General features: G+C 35.6%; 1 protein-coding gene across 4 annotated transcripts in view; it reads right to left on the bottom strand.

The window, feature by feature from the left end:
* The window catches only part of LOC113069998 (cytoplasmic polyadenylation element-binding protein 3-like), a 30,771-nt gene that overhangs the window by 14,268 nt on the left and 532 nt on the right, over positions 1–15,971 (bottom strand). Inside the window, exons 1-5 of one of the 4 annotated variants that reach the window (XM_026243143.1) lie at positions 14,661–14,793; positions 14,183–14,427; positions 12,360–13,063; positions 9,499–9,583; positions 994–1,050 (exon numbers count right to left, since the gene is read on the bottom strand). In XM_026243143.1, coding sequence (XP_026098928.1) covers positions 994–1,050; positions 9,499–9,583; positions 12,360–13,055 — 838 coding nt within the window. In that variant the 5' untranslated portion in view covers positions 13,056–13,063; positions 14,183–14,427; positions 14,661–14,793. Of the gene's footprint in view, positions 1–993; positions 1,051–9,498; positions 9,584–12,359; positions 13,064–13,234; positions 13,291–14,182; positions 14,428–14,660; positions 14,794–15,828; positions 15,914–15,971 lie in introns of those variants that run through there. The other 3 variants (XM_026243141.1, XM_026243142.1, XM_026243144.1) reach the window with 3 other exon arrangements.

Here is a 15,971-nt window from a genome sequence, read left to right as displayed (position 1 = left end):
AACATCCCACTCGAAGCTTTTCAGTGGTACCTACAGCAGATACACAGATACCTACAACAACCATCACGCTAATGAGCATGATTAGCTGGAGTCGTCCCTGTGACCCTGGTAAAAACGCTCCTGGCGTTTCCTCCCTTTCATGTTCGTTCCTCTGGCCGTGTGCCACTGACTGTGTGTATATAAGCGTTCAGGACTGCTAATCATAGCAGGGGAGATGCTCATGTGTGCGGTTTGGTGGCACCACAGAAGGAAACTGAGGGTCAGCACATTGCACTGGGGCCTACAAGACACTAATGAAAGACTGAAATGGGTTTCGCATTGGTTGATATGGGAAATTATAAGGGAAATCTAATGTGTTTATTAACAATAAAACACAATTTAATTCTAGCAGAAGAGACCTAAATAAAATTGCTCAATTATATGAATTGGTAGAAATAGACAAAAGGGGCAGACACAAAGTGTTCCTGTACAAATAAGCATATACACTACCATTCAAAAGTTTGGGACCAATAAAATATTTTTTATTCAGCAAGGATGCATTAACTAGCTAAATACTGATTTATAAGGCTACAAAAGATTTCTATTTCAAATAAATGTTCTTTTGAACTTTCTATCCATCAAAGAATCCTGATAAAAATGTATCACAGTTTCTTTAAAGACAAAGCAGCACAACTTTTTTTGCATTGATAATAATAAGAAATGTTTCTTGTGCATCAAATCAGCGTATTAAAATGAATATTTCATACTTAAAATGTATATACACACACACACACACACACACACATATATACACACATATATACACATACATACATACATACATACATACACGCATATACTTTTAAATGGTAGTGTATATTGAATAGTTTGTCTCAGCAGAAATATGAGGGGATACATAATAATATATATGTGCAGCCTTAAAAATCCATCACTTTGTTCATCTGAAATGAAAAGTATGTGTTTAATAAGACACAGTAAGAGAGAGATACTCACAGTTCAGTGGTAATATATGTTCCGCTACTGGATGGTGAAAGTTGAGACCCATGCGACCTACAAAGAGATGAGAAAAACAAGCCATGAGAGTTAAGAAACCATTAAGACATCTGACACACTGTAAACCAGTTTATTACCCTTCTTTGATGAAATATTAGAGTTTAATTCACTAAACTGATGTGAACATCAGATGTAAAGGCTGAATGAATGTTTAGGATCAATTTTAGCATAAAGACTTCTTTAAAGCTTTTAGACTAAAAGCAATACAAAGTTATAGATGAAAATGCAAAGCATACTTGCATTGCATTGTGAATTGTGCTGTAACTCATTTCAAAATGTTAATATAGTGTGCTTAAAGATAAATTAATAACTAATGAAACACTTACATTTGCATTTTCAGATTTATTGAATATTTATGAATAGTTTTTAAGGTTTTTTTAATGAGCACATGTCCCCAAAGGATTTGCCAAATGTCATAGCGAACACCTAGGCACCTTCCAATTAAACACACACATGGGTTCTCTGTTACTACATGAAGAGTTCATTTGCATGGCTGTAAAACAGCTGTTGATTTATTTTCAGAGTCAGAGCTGTAATGTGCCTGCTTTAGCAGTTTTGGTTACAAATGACACCAAAGCTCTCATGGGCTTCCAGAGAATGCTGTAAGCAAGCCTCGACGGGCTTTTATGCAAATTCTGAACTGTTGCAAGTCACATTTGCAATCTTCCCCACAGCGCACAGAGAATCCCAGAGATGCTCTGCCCTTCAGTTGTTCAACCAATGCCAAGCAATGGCAAGTGATGAGAAATTTGCACAGCGTGGTACAGTTTCAACAGGTATTTGGCTCTGTGAGATTGTAAGACATACAGGGCAAATGTTTCCCAGCTTGCATGTGTTGTTCGGACTAGTGTGCTGTGCTGGTGCTGTGCTAAAAGAGCACATCCTTCATATTTGGACTATTTTCTCAATAATTAAAATCAAAGAAGTTCAACCGCCAGCAAATGTGCCAATGATAGCCAAAGCACACTAATAAAAAGGTGTTAAGTTGATTCTAAATTAATTGTGCATCACGATTTGATCATAAAGCATCAACACCTTTGAACACCCCATGATTCATCTCATCAACAGCACAATGCCCTTTAAAGAAAGCCTATGCTTCAAATACATAGTCATTTGAATTAAATGTCACTGCTGAGTCATTCTGAACAAACAATACTTGCATACAATAAACAAAAAACTGTTATTTGTAAGTATCCTCCTCTTGTTTTTCAGACTTTATAACTAAAGGTACTAAAAACAAGATTGCATGTGCATTAACGAATGCATTGGCGTTTACCCAAAGCGACTTAAGGTGTGGTCATATTTGCAAATTTTGTGGGGGCAAAAATGTAAACTGTCTATTGCCAATTAGCATAGTAATGTATGAAGCACAGCAACAACAGGAATAATTTCTAGACCGAGCTGCGGATTTGCTTGACCAAACTGAACCAATCGAGAAATCTGAAATTTTGTCCTGAAGAAATTTCCATTAAAATGAATGGATCTCACCAGTGAAATGTAAATGTGAAAACAAATACATTTTATGCATTGCTACGAGAAGCTGGAATTTACCTGTCATACAAAAATCTATACGATTATTTTTTTAATTATCGTCTTGAATTTAAGTGCACGTTGAGTTTACATTTACTGCACTATGTAGTCACTAAATTTGGTTTAAAGATATTTGGACTTTAGCTGGAACACAAAACACATAGTAGTACTAAAAGAAATGGAAAAATACTTCCTTTCCAACATACATTTGGTTAAAACAATCACTGTTTTAACAGTGAGAGAATTTGCATGAACAAATTTGAGGTCAAACAGATAATGGGAGACACTTATTGAAATGTAAAATATAAATAAATGAGTACGGTTATAAATAAAGCCTCAGCATTACTGTTATTCAATATTTTTGCACTTTCTTTGGAATATTAAAGTGATGCATGGAAATATTTAAGAACGGCTGTAATTTTGAGGCTGGTTTCACTTGTTTCAGACTTCAAGACAGCTGGAAGAGCCATTGGTGAAGAAGTTCCTCTCCAGCACGTCTTTAACCAACTGCAGCTGTGGTTCTTCTGACCCAACAGTGACATAATGGACAGACCGAGTATCTCTACCGGTTTGAACATTACTATTCTGTAAAATATACGAGCAGCTTAAAATGGTAGCTGAAACATGTTCCAAGCTGGTTTACGGGGTTCACCAGATGAACTACCAAGTATAAAACCAGGCCACAACTGCTTAAAGTGGTCAAGCTGGTTTTGTGAGCTTTCTAGCGGTTTATTGTCTACAGATGGTCTACAAGCCCAGCCAGGTAATGGCAGTCTAGCTAGTCAGTCACCTAAAAACCAGCTAATGATCAACTTGGACCTGTTAGAAACCAGTTACCATGCTTCCATCTTAATCTGGTTTTAGCTGGATTTGCCAATATCCTCATGCAAGACTCACCTAATTTTAAAGGAAACCTACAGCTCACATTCAATTAAGATAACATCAGTATTTTTTGACAGGGAAGAGACACCTCAAAGATAAAGCCGAACATGTTCCCCTGACATTTGGTCTATGGTTATGCAAATCATGCATTTCCCTTTCCCCTCTCGCTGTTTGATCAGGCCTGAACTCTGGAACCAAATGTCAGCGTCTTTCCTTCTGCATGAAACAGGGCGACTTTCTAGTCTTGTTTTGACAGATACACATAAGCCAACATTTCCCCTGACACACCAGCTTAAAATAAAGGTTAGAATACAACATCTAAGGACTTGGAGCTTCAACAATGGAGCACAATTACAAATGGGTTAAAGCTTGTGTCTCAAACCTTTGTTCACGTATACATGACAACGTTTTCAAAACGATTTGCGTTTTGCGTTTACACATACAATTTGCGTTTACACATACACATATACGGTGTATTTAGTTTACACTAAAACGGCCAAAAACGTATGCCATGCCAGTAGTTGGTGCTGTCACCTTGTTAGTAAATAGTACCTGTAGGGAAGTGATGATTATATGTTGTATATGATGCTGGTTGTAATATTGGTGAAGTAAATCCACATTTTGGTTAAAAAGCGTTAGCAAACTCTTGAGCAGCAACAACAGTACCATATACTCTGCCATTGTTGTGTATGTTTGTTCGCACTTGCCTTTAAAATTCAACATGTACTGCACATGTTCCCTACTTATGCTTATAAACGTGCAATATCCTTATATTTATTTGTTAACCCTCCATCCTAGAACATTCCTGCATCTCACTCAATCCTATTCCATTATCATTTATAGCACAATTGTTTATAGACTTATTTATTTGCCAATTTGTAATTTATTTATTTTTTTGTGTGTGTGTGTTGTTGTCTCTGTGTACTGGATGCTTATGTCACTAAAACAAATTCCTTGTATGAGTAAGCATACTTGGCAATAAAGCTCTTTCTGATTCTGATTCTGACATGTCTACATAACTAACATGTACTACGCACGTGCACGAAATCACCATTTTCAAAGATTCCCGAATTGGGTTTTTAAGCGGAAAGATAACGGTGATATTTTCAAAAACTTGCACTTTGAAACCAGTTTTCAAAAATATGCCTTTTCAGTACCCAAAACGACATTGTTGTGTGAACGAAGAGGTAAAACGCATAAAAAGTTTCCCGTTTTTGGCTGAAAACATTTTTGTGTAAATGACCCCTTAAACCTAATAAGAAAAATATTGGATCTACAATGGTTTTAGTAGTTATTGACTAAATGATGCAATTCATCATGAAATTTACAATTTGGTCAATTTCATTTCAGAATTGTTCTGATAATAGGTTAATTGCAATGCAAATAAAAAATTATATTATATTAAAACTTAGAAATTTCAATGGCAAATTTATTTCATTAGTGACTCGTATACATTGAGTTTGAACATTATCCCTCTTTAAATACAATAATCTGCTGTAGCCAAAGTCATATACATTAGATTTTTTTGTAACTTTGAAAATGGGAAAATTCCAACAATTTGCACATGGAGCTGCATTGATCTACATATACCGTATTGAACTATATTGCATTTTGAATTAAGTACTCTAATGGACAACATTATTAAATGCTGACCATTTCAAAGTCTCATTAAATTTCTCTAAAGTCTCTTAGCTCTGATTCTGATGAAATTGGCTTTAAGAGCCATCAGTACAAGCTTTTGCTGTTAAAAATCAGACTAAAACTGTAATGTCCTTGAAATTGTGCAACAGTCACATCAACATTCACACACCTTGAGCTTCACACGGCAATGCTAACAGGACGGATTTAAGGAAAGACAAACCACGTTAAACTATTAATAGAAAAGACCCTACACTGAAATGTGGTGCACTGAGAACAGACAAACTGCTGCGAAACTGATCTGAGGCAAACAGTTAAAAGATAGTTCACTCCAAAATGAACATTCTGGCATCATTTAATCACTCGTTTGATTTTTAACGTGTGCTGGTTTTGTTGTCCATACAAAGAAATTCAGTGGGGTCTAAAATTATTTTGGCCACCTTTGACATTGTTTGAACAGCTGAAACTTTCAACAAAATGTCTTCTTTTTTTGTTGTACAGAAGAAAGTCATATGGTTTTGGAATGACTGGTGAATAAATTATTTTATTTTCATTTTTGGGTGAACTATCTCTGTAAATCTAGTCAATTAAATGTGTTGGCAACACTTTACAATTAGCTTTCATTCATTAACATTAGTTCATATAAACAACAGCAATGGACAATTACTTCAACAGCATATATTAATCTCAGTTACTGTTAATAATCTGTTAATAAATAATCTGTTTGCTAATAAATGCACGCAGTGAACTAAAATGAGCGCAAACATTTTCATTAAACTAAAGTTGATAAATTCTGTAAAACCACATTGCTTATTGTTAGTTCATGTTAGTTAATGTATTAACTAATGTTAACAAATGAGACCTTGCTTCATGTAATTTTTTTAATGCTTTTATGGCATTTATTTTGACTTTGAAAAGTTTAATGTAACTACAAATGCTGCTCAGTTTTCTTTCCTAAAAAAAACTTTTTTTTAAATATAAAAAAAACGTTAACAGACAGCCCTGTTAAATATACAGAATTATCAAAATGATGCAGTTGCAACACTAAACAATACTAATTATTTAAGCAAGCTGAAAAACCTTCAACATGAAGGCTGATCTTTCATTGTCCGATCACATGATCTCAAATAAGAGTGACAGTCTGAAAAACGAGACATTTTGGCTTACACTCTTTGTCACAGTATCCTGGGCCTTCGATACGGGATGAGGTGAACTGTGAACCCTGAGACACTTTCATCAGTGTCAGCGTTCAAAGTCACACCAGCCTAGGCTTGGCAAACATCTTGCATCATGATCTTAGCTACCGTCTCAACTTTGGCCTACAGGGTCAAACTGAGCTCTGACTGAACCCAGCGGACCTCAGCGTCCCAGATTACAGGTCACCCTGTCAAGCGCTTTCTAGTTCTAACTGTAATGAGAGGAACCGGTTTGTGCAGATGTGAAGAAACAGTATCCTCAAATATATTCCCCTCTCATCAGCTAGCTCATAATGAAATCAGACTGCCAAGCTGTGACTGTCACCACAGTATCAGCCAAGCTCTGGAAGATTTTTCAAAACCTATGACGTGTAGGAAACAACCGGTTTGGTTCAAACCTTTGGTCACAGTTACACAAGACAGATCATGTGAGAGGGCCAAAAGAAATCTGTGTGTGTGTGCTTGCACAAAGGCATCTTTGTGATTGTGTGTGTGTGTTTGTGTCAATATTAGGACTTCAGAAAGCCAATGAGAGTGTGCTCGGATTATTCTATCCTGTATTTCTTTTCTTCCAAATTCAATCGTAATAATGCGGATTCAGAAATATGAACAGGTTCAAAACACCTCAGAACAGCCTTTGAACCAAAGACTTGAGGACATCTGGAGCAAAAACAAGAAAACCATCCACTTCAGACAGAGAGCAAACTAAAATGGTTACATGTAGTTCAGCCACAAATTAAAGTGCCATCACACTTACCTGTCTGACTTTCCTTCTTCTGTGGAAAACAAAAGATGATATTTAGAATGCCCCTATTATGGATTTTTGAAAATTACCTTTCATGCGGTGTGTAACGCGGCTCTAAGTGAATGAAAACACTGAAGAATTTTTATATCTGAAAATGCAGTGTATAAAGTTATTGTCTCTCAAAAGAACAAGTCGTTTTTAGCCATTTCATTTTGACGTCAACATGAAACATTAGTACATTGGCCGACCAAGTGTTGGTCTTTTCGTGTTGGTCTAAATGAAAATGAAAATTCATTCTTTGCCACTAGGTGCCACTTTTGGAGCAGTAAAATATCTGTATCCCGGGTAAAGCTGTACAAAAAAGCAGCACTGCGCTCACAAACGCTGCTTTATCAGGCATTACAGGCATTATGAAATGAAAATAATACCAACCTGACCAATGATCACAGATTAGTGTCACGCAAAAGGAGGGTTTGGAAAAATGAATCGTTAAATGAATTGTTTTGGGAGTCGTTGAGCATATAATGTAAAAATAAAAACATATTAAAAGACAATGAAAGTGGTTTTTGACCTTGCCATGCATATCAACTCCCAAAACCAAAATATGAACCTTTCATAACCCATAACAGGGGCACTTAAAAAAAAGAAGAAAAAAAAAGCCCTTTACTGTCCATACAGTAAAAGTCAATGGGGTCCAATGTTGTTTGTTTTTTAAAATTCCTTCATTTTTGATTTCCAGAGAAGAAAGTCATTCAGGTTTAAAACAATATTGGGGCGAGGAAATGATGACAGAATTTACATTTTTGGGCACATTATTTAATTCCTTTAAAGGGGCCATACCATAATGCTTCAGTGTTCTTCATGTATTCTAAATCATCTTACTTTTTTTTGCCAAAAACAGTGAGGAATTAGCTTTTCATGATTTCATTTTTTTTTTTTTTTTTGCTGCTTTGCCTTTAAGACTTATTTTTAAACACCCTCACATGAGAAACAAAGGCATTTGATATACTATCAATAGATAAAACGGGTGATAAAATATTTACATTGTTAGTTTGTGTTCATAGTGTATATACAGTACTCTATGATTAGGTTGCAGCAATAAGCAAATGCCAATCTATTCTAAACCATTCCCAATGGACACAATCAACTTGCCCTATACATTCTTTTTCATTCAAGAAGCTGTTTCACTTGAACATTCATCATAATAGGGAAAAAAGATGATCACAATTTCCATTTAATTCCAGAAAAACAACAGACTGATTTGGATTAATGAACCTGTTTTACAGGTCATTGATGTGCTAATGACCTCTCGTAACCTTATCAACAACAACATAAATGTCATGACAAGCAGATGCCAAACTGCAGTGACTCACCGAATTTCCCAAACACGCGCACACACACACACACACGAGAAGCACAAGCACTATTCATGCAGACGTAATATGGGAGCAGTTTATTTGGAAATTTAAATGGAAACATTTGGAAAGGACTTTAGAAGTTCCAAGAAAGATGGGTTTGTAGCAAATATTTGCAGTCTTTTTTTGCAGTGGGTTCGTAGTCTACTTTACTGACATCTGCTCGAGGTGAGGATTTTGCCAGATTGTCAGTCAGGATTTTCTGCTTTATTCCAGGGGTGCTCACTCAAGTATTCAGATCCTTTAACTGCCAAATTCATTCTCACCGACACATTTGACCCACAACTAGCTAAATCTATTCCCACAGTGCAGCTCTTCACAGCTCTTCTCTCACCCAGATCTGGAAAAACACCTGATGTGGCTCTCCATGCATCCAGCACATAAAAACAATAACCCTCTCCTCCTGTTTTACTCGCTTCCATTGTCTACAAGAGGAAAATCAACTCTCATGGTATCCCATGAGACTCTAGTGTGATCTTAAAACATCACATGAGAAAATTTCCCACAACTACTAAACTTTCCCTTCAGCAAATTGTCTGGACAGAATCACTGAAAATTATAGTGATCAAAATTCGGGAAGAATAAATATGAAAAACCAAATACGTTTTACAAACATATCTGTATTTACAGTAGACAGTAATATATAATTTACAGTACTGTACTGTGTGGTTTTTTTTTTACGTTTTTGAAAGAAGTCTCTTATGCTCAAGCAAGGCTTCATTTGTTTGATCAAAAATTCAGTTAAATTAAGAAATATTATTACAATTGGAAACAATGGTTTTCTGTTCGAATATATTTTAACATTACATTTATTCCTGTGGATTATTAATAAATAAAAATTATTAAAAGCATAAATTAAAATGTAGTGGCAGAAAAATACACCAGAACAAACAAATATAATTGAAGCAAAGTGTTTTGCATATTTTGAGGTCAAAAGAACAGAGAAGCATGGATGTATAAATAGTCCTAACCTGCAAAATGATTCCTCCATAAAAATTAATGATAGTTATTAGTGGGCCAGCAGCAGGGTGAGGTTTACCTTTGTCACGGTTTGTCCCAATCATGTCCATTAAGGAATTCTCTAAAGTTTGCAAGTTGAATGGGTCAAAGGGGCGATTCCTTTCCTGAAAGACAGAAGGATTGGGCCAAAGGTCAAAAGAGTTAAAAATGAGTCACGCAATTATCTTAAAGATGATAAGATATCTTATTTTTGACCAGGAAACACCCAAATAGACAATAAGAAACTGCCTGACTGATATTTAAAGTGAACAACCACAGTTTTCGGGTTTTTTTACATGTAATTTATGGGTGGGTAAATCTGAAATTAAATATACTGCCAAAACAACAACAACAACAAAACAACAACAACTCAACAATTCAAATCCAGTCAATGACAGTGTTGTTATGGTCAATTAAAACTATTAAAAATTATCTTTGTTAACTGAAATAAAGCTAAAATAAAATTACATTTAAATGTAATATTAAGAAAAATATGTTTAAAAATTTGAAACATTTAAAATCACAAATGTCGCTTCGGCTAATAATCACTGAAGTTCTAAAATGACAGATATTAGGTTAATTAGAAATAGTAAACATAAATAAATAAATAAACAAATAAACAAAAGCACATAATAAAATTATTAAAACATCATACAAATTAAAGTGAAAACTGCAAATATAAAAGGCAAGTCAAAATTAAAAAAATTAAATACTATGAAGATATATAAATAATGCAAATTAACATTGGTCCATAAATGATCAGAATTTCGGTCTCTTAAAAGGTGACTAAATACAGATTTTATATATATATATATATATATATATATATATATATATATATATATATATATATATATATATATATATATATATATATATTAAAAAAAAAAAATTTCTTCCTCAGAAGTGCTCACTTTAGTACTTGTATTGTATATGGTTTCCAGTTGCTGAGATGTATTGTTTCTTATATTAATTGTCTCTTATTGCTCATTTTCTAATATTTATTGTCTTATGTCATGCACATAGTTTATTATATTGTTTCTATGCCTTTCTTCCCCATATTTTCAAGAAAATAATTTCACTGTACTGAAATACAGATGACAAAGATCTTAAATCTTTATAAAAGCAACTTTATTTCCAGACAGAACTGGTGAGTTAAATCAGCTTTTGCCAATTTTTTGGTCAGACTGTTCCTCCTGCCCTCTTACTGTCTAACACTGATCAGGTGAGATGACTGCATGCAATCAAACAAGTTAGACAATGAGCAAGAGAACAGAGGAAAAGTGAGACAGAGAATGAGTCGGTGAAAGTGTGTGGATGAATACGACAGTGGGCAGAGGCCAACCGAGGCAACACATTGTTTGCACATCAAGCCCATTGTCATGCAACTGGCTGAGCATTCAAAAAGCGATATTTCCCCTCTCAGGTTCCAGATAAAAATCTGCCCACTTTGTGAAAATCATGAGCAATCAAAACGCTGAGCTCTTCACTTCAGTCCCTATCAGACACGAGCCACACATATTTCAGCATTAAACACACACACACACATGCCACATCTTGTATTGCGGCAGCCTGTTTGGATGCCTTATATGTTTTACATACTAAACTAAAAACTATATTTGCTCCCAAAACTGTGGTCTGTCAAATACTTTAAATTTGTTTATTGGTTATTTTTTTGGTTTGCATTATTTACTTTGCATTAACTTCAATGTAAACCCTTGGTTTGTTTTCTATGAGGGTACTGTATGTATGCATCGCAGACGTTCACGTGATGACGACAATCATATCAGTATCAGGAAGCTGACAGCATTATGGGCAAAAGTGCAAGACATAAGACTTAAAGTAACACTTTTCATGTGAAAAACATTAGTGGTCAGCTGGAATTGTCATATTTGTGTTGCAATTTAATTAAGAACACCAAGGTGTACATCCAAATGAATTAGTACACAAAATACACAAAATTCATGAAGATATTTGAAATCAGAAATTTAAGATGAACCTCACATGCTCAAAGCCTGTTTTATCTGTGTGCATGACTCATTCATTTGTTTTTACATTTTTCGTTTAAAAAAAAAATTAATAATCATAATAATAATAATAATAATAATAATAATAATGTTAAAAAAACATTCTATCAAATACAGCAGAATCTGACAATGCTTACACTCCCTTGAGAACTAAGAAATTTGCTTTTTTGAAACAAAAATATCAATGTCCTCTGTCTGAGAATATCACTGTGTCAAAAGTATGCAATAATGTTGTTTTCATGACAGCAAGAGAAGGCCCCGCCCCCTAACTCAACAAGCACCAATCAGATTTGAGTGGTGTTCCCTTTAAACGCCCCCCAAAGGCGCTGCAGGAGAGCCTCAGATGGGAATTTGAACCCTTCCACCTTACAATGACATTTATAGAAACAGCTGGAGAATGATTCAAAACAACTCTTCCTTACAGTCAGAGAAACATAAGAGATATCAGAATAAAAGGTATTTCAAGTTTATAGAAAATTTTATAAATATTGTATACATAAAGTTATGAGTCTCATCTGTAGAAATTTAGTCACACGGTCATATCCTTCAACACATACAAATAAAAATTACGTTTTATTTTTAATAAATTATGTAGAACTGTTTTTGATTTATTATTATAATGTAAGGTCTATAAATTGTTTATGACCAATATGATACATTATGTAATTTAAGCATTATTTACACTATATTCACAAATTTCAATAACAATTAGAGGCTATATAAAAAATAAATACAAATATTAATAAAAATGTTATTCCTAATTCTATAGCTTTCTGAGTTTATGTATAAACATCATCACTATATTCACATATAAAAATAATAAAAGAACGTTATTCCTGATTCTATACCTATGTGAAATACTGACTAATCTCACCTGAAATGGCAGCATGTTGTTGCCGTTGTCGGTTCTGAAGGTCTCCGGAGGCTCTGAGATCATCCAGGGTTTCTGCAGGGCTCCGGGTCTCTGGTATTTCGGGGGCGCGATGACATTGCTCGGGAAGGGCTTCTTCGTCGGGGAGACGGGGTTGAGCTGAGACGGTACGCCGAGCCCGAGCGCTCTCCGCGGGTCTCTGCCGCTCCAGGGGTTCGCCGCGGAGCTCCACACCGCGTTCTGATGGTTATTCCAGGCGGACGAGGAAGCGGACGACGCGGACACTTTATTGATGAGCGTCTGGTGGCTGTAGGGGTTCCTCTGGGTCACACTCAGCGGAGACCTTCTCATCTGCGGGGAAAAATTACCTCCGAAAACCGGGTTGACGTGATGGGGAAAGTTTTGAAAAAGCATCGTCCCGTTTACCGACGGAATCCCTTGGAAAAAACCTTCGTCTACGGCGTTGGTGGACCAAGTGCTGCCGAACGACGGCGAGAGAGAGGAATCCTGCGGGAAACCCAAACCCGGTAACACCGGAGACTCCATGGCGAGCCGCTCGGAGTGACCGACAGGGTTCTGCTCGTCCGGGACCGGAGGCTCGGAGGGGGTCGTGGTGGTGGATGGAGGTTCTGTATTTAAGGGCTCTTGGTGCTGGTGAGGCTGAGCTTTGCTTTTGTCCATCAGTAAATCATCCTGCATGTTTTGAGCTGAAACACAGATGATCAGTTATTATTGATGACAGCGATCGGACTGGAGTTTTTGATTATTAATGAGCCCCTGATCAGCCATGTAGCTAATCGGGATCTGTGTGAAGTCCGGTTTACCCCCCTCGCAACACGAATAAAGGAGAGAAAAGCTCGGAGGTCACCGATATTCACCAATTTTCGCCACGTCTCGTTTTTCTCTCACTGGAACTCCAGACAGAAATGAGAAACTGATTCTTGTTCCTGTTTTTTTTTTCTCTCACAAGCCCCGCCCCTCAATTTGCATACGTCAATAAATATAGCTGCGTCGTTCAGCAAGGTTAAAAGAGACACGCGTAAATAAATGAGGAAAAGAGGTTTGCCGAGTCATTTGTTTAGTCATCGATGTTGAATTCTGACGAATGACAGCTACTTAGCCAAATACAAACGTGCAAAAAGTGTATTGTAGTTTTACACCACAACTGCAGCTAATAATAAGCCTACTAATGTTGCTGATTCAGTGCATTAGCTACAAAATGCATGCCGATATTTCAGCTGACTTCATCCCTAATGTGCAATAACTATTGTGCGTTTGTATTGTGTCAAACGATAGTTTGATTTGTATTTATGATGTCTAGTAGACTACATATTTATTCTTACAAATATATTAATTTATTGTAATATATGTTGTGCAAAATATGTTGTGCAAATTATTGTGCATCTTATTTAGTTTATTCATACAATCAATAGGCTAAAGTGCATAGCCATCTAGTAAGAAAGAACATTTACAGTTCTAAGCACAAGTTTGTAAACTATTCAGACAGTTTGAATTGGTGTACAACAGAGCATGGCACGGCTCAGCAACTAGGTTATATTTGCTGCAGGATCTTGGGTTACACCCAGCAGTGCTGCACAAAACATCTACGCAACAGAAATCCCTAAAGCTTTTTATTATTTAAAAAAAAAAATAATTTCACTTCATGGCTTTTAGCCACTTAATATTGAGACACATCCGAGACACATCTCCATTATTGTTCACTAATTTTGTGAAGGGTTAAGCAAACAATTTCTTATGCAAAAAAGATCGAGCAAAAAGATATTTAACCATATGGGAAAAAGTAGGGTACATCGGTTTCTACATACCTCTTGAGGGTTTCTACGATGCCAAATATATTCCGATGAAAAACAGGCCGAGAATGCGACAGTTTCAGCGCCTGGTGGATTTATGAACTCGACCTTAAATCAAATTTTAATCAGAATAGACGATCGTATCAAGATGAAGAGCGTTTCTGCCAAATATCTCGTCGGTTAATCCTCGTTTTGCAGCATTAGAGCTGCATATTCAAGGTCATTATAGAAATCACCACTTCAGAGCACGCGTTGACCATCTAAAAGACAGTAAAAAATATTGCTTTATATCGGCAAAATACATGCACGCATATTATAATGCATTTCTAAAATGCACCGGGTTATTGGAAAGGAAAATCTATTAAATCGAGCACTTTAATCCACCGCACACAACTCATAGTAGCTATATTAAACACACATAACATGCATCTTATGGGTTGACTTTTTTTTCTCTTGCTTTCTTTTTCCCTGCTGTGCATGAATCAGACTTTACCTTATCGTGCACCTTTTGGGATTCTGTGAATAAGGCTATTTTCTGCTTGTCTCGCCTGGCTTTTGATGTGACAGATGAGCTGCCCTTCTGCAGTCGTCTCAACAGCTGATTGACTGCGGCGCATGGCTGATGCACTCAGGGATTGTGGGAATTGTAGTTATTCGGCCATCACAGCTATCAAACACACTATATGACGTGTTGAAAAGCTTATAATATAACATGCAAGTCACAGTTTAGATGGCTTGGCCTTTAAATTAGGTAAGCAAGTAATAATAAAATATTAAATACACAATTTTTTTTTATAAAATATTATTTAGCAAAGTATTGCACCCTTATGAAAGAATAATATTACCTGATATAACAGAACTTTTATATGCAACAAAACAATATGATATAGGAGGTGGACAGTTTTATGATGAACAGGTTTTTCATCATTGATGATGATATATTGTGGATTTTTACACGATAAAATGCTGCACTGAACAATATGAAACTAAGACAAGACCTATCCATTTTATAACTCATTATTAAGCAAGGTTTGTTTGGAGTGAAAATGTTTAAATGACCTATAATTAATGAAAGAATAAGGTTTTAAGCATCCACATGACTTAGGCATAGGCTAATTGGTATAAGAGTGTACTATATCAAATATCAAGATAATTTAAAAATAAATATGCAAATCTGCTACATGGCTCCATATTCACTGCTCCTGTCATAATGGAAATGATTACCTTAATAGATAATAAGATATCTATTTATTGACTAATACTAATAAGTTAATAAGTTAATTTGAAATACAGAAAATATTATTAAATGCCTTTTTGAAATTTACCAATGTGGGTCAAATTTGGGGCATTTCCTATAGAAGAATAGTAGAGTTAATTTTACAGAGAATAGCACAAGATACTTGTCACTTTAAGTCCCAAATTTAAATGTAAATGTAGCAATAAACTCAATAAAAGGAAAACTAACAAAAGAAAGGATCAAAATCCTAAACAGCAGCAATAAACAAACACCATATAATTACCTTACCATATGCCATATGAAAAGGCAAATGAATGAAGCCCTCACTCATGTTATTTTTATTTCCTTGATGCCCTGCCATGTTAAATAAAATATGCAGTCTAATAATTTATTCATTGTACTGAAATATGTTGACTCTCCTTACCACAGTACGAGGTATTCTGAAGCCAAATATGTATCTTCATGTTGCTCCAGCAGGCGTAGTCCCTCTTGCTCTAGGCTGCCTGCCTCTGCGAGAACATAAATGTTTATATTTTTGGCTACATGACATGAAGAATACACGTCCCA

The sequence above is a fragment of the Carassius auratus genome, unplaced genomic scaffold, assembly GCF_003368295.1.
Source record: "Carassius auratus strain Wakin unplaced genomic scaffold, ASM336829v1 scaf_tig00002667, whole genome shotgun sequence".
Classification (NCBI taxonomy): Eukaryota; Metazoa; Chordata; class Actinopteri; order Cypriniformes; family Cyprinidae; genus Carassius; species Carassius auratus.
Note: the sequence above shows the minus strand (reverse complement) of the source record. Positions and strands in the feature narration are given on the sequence as shown.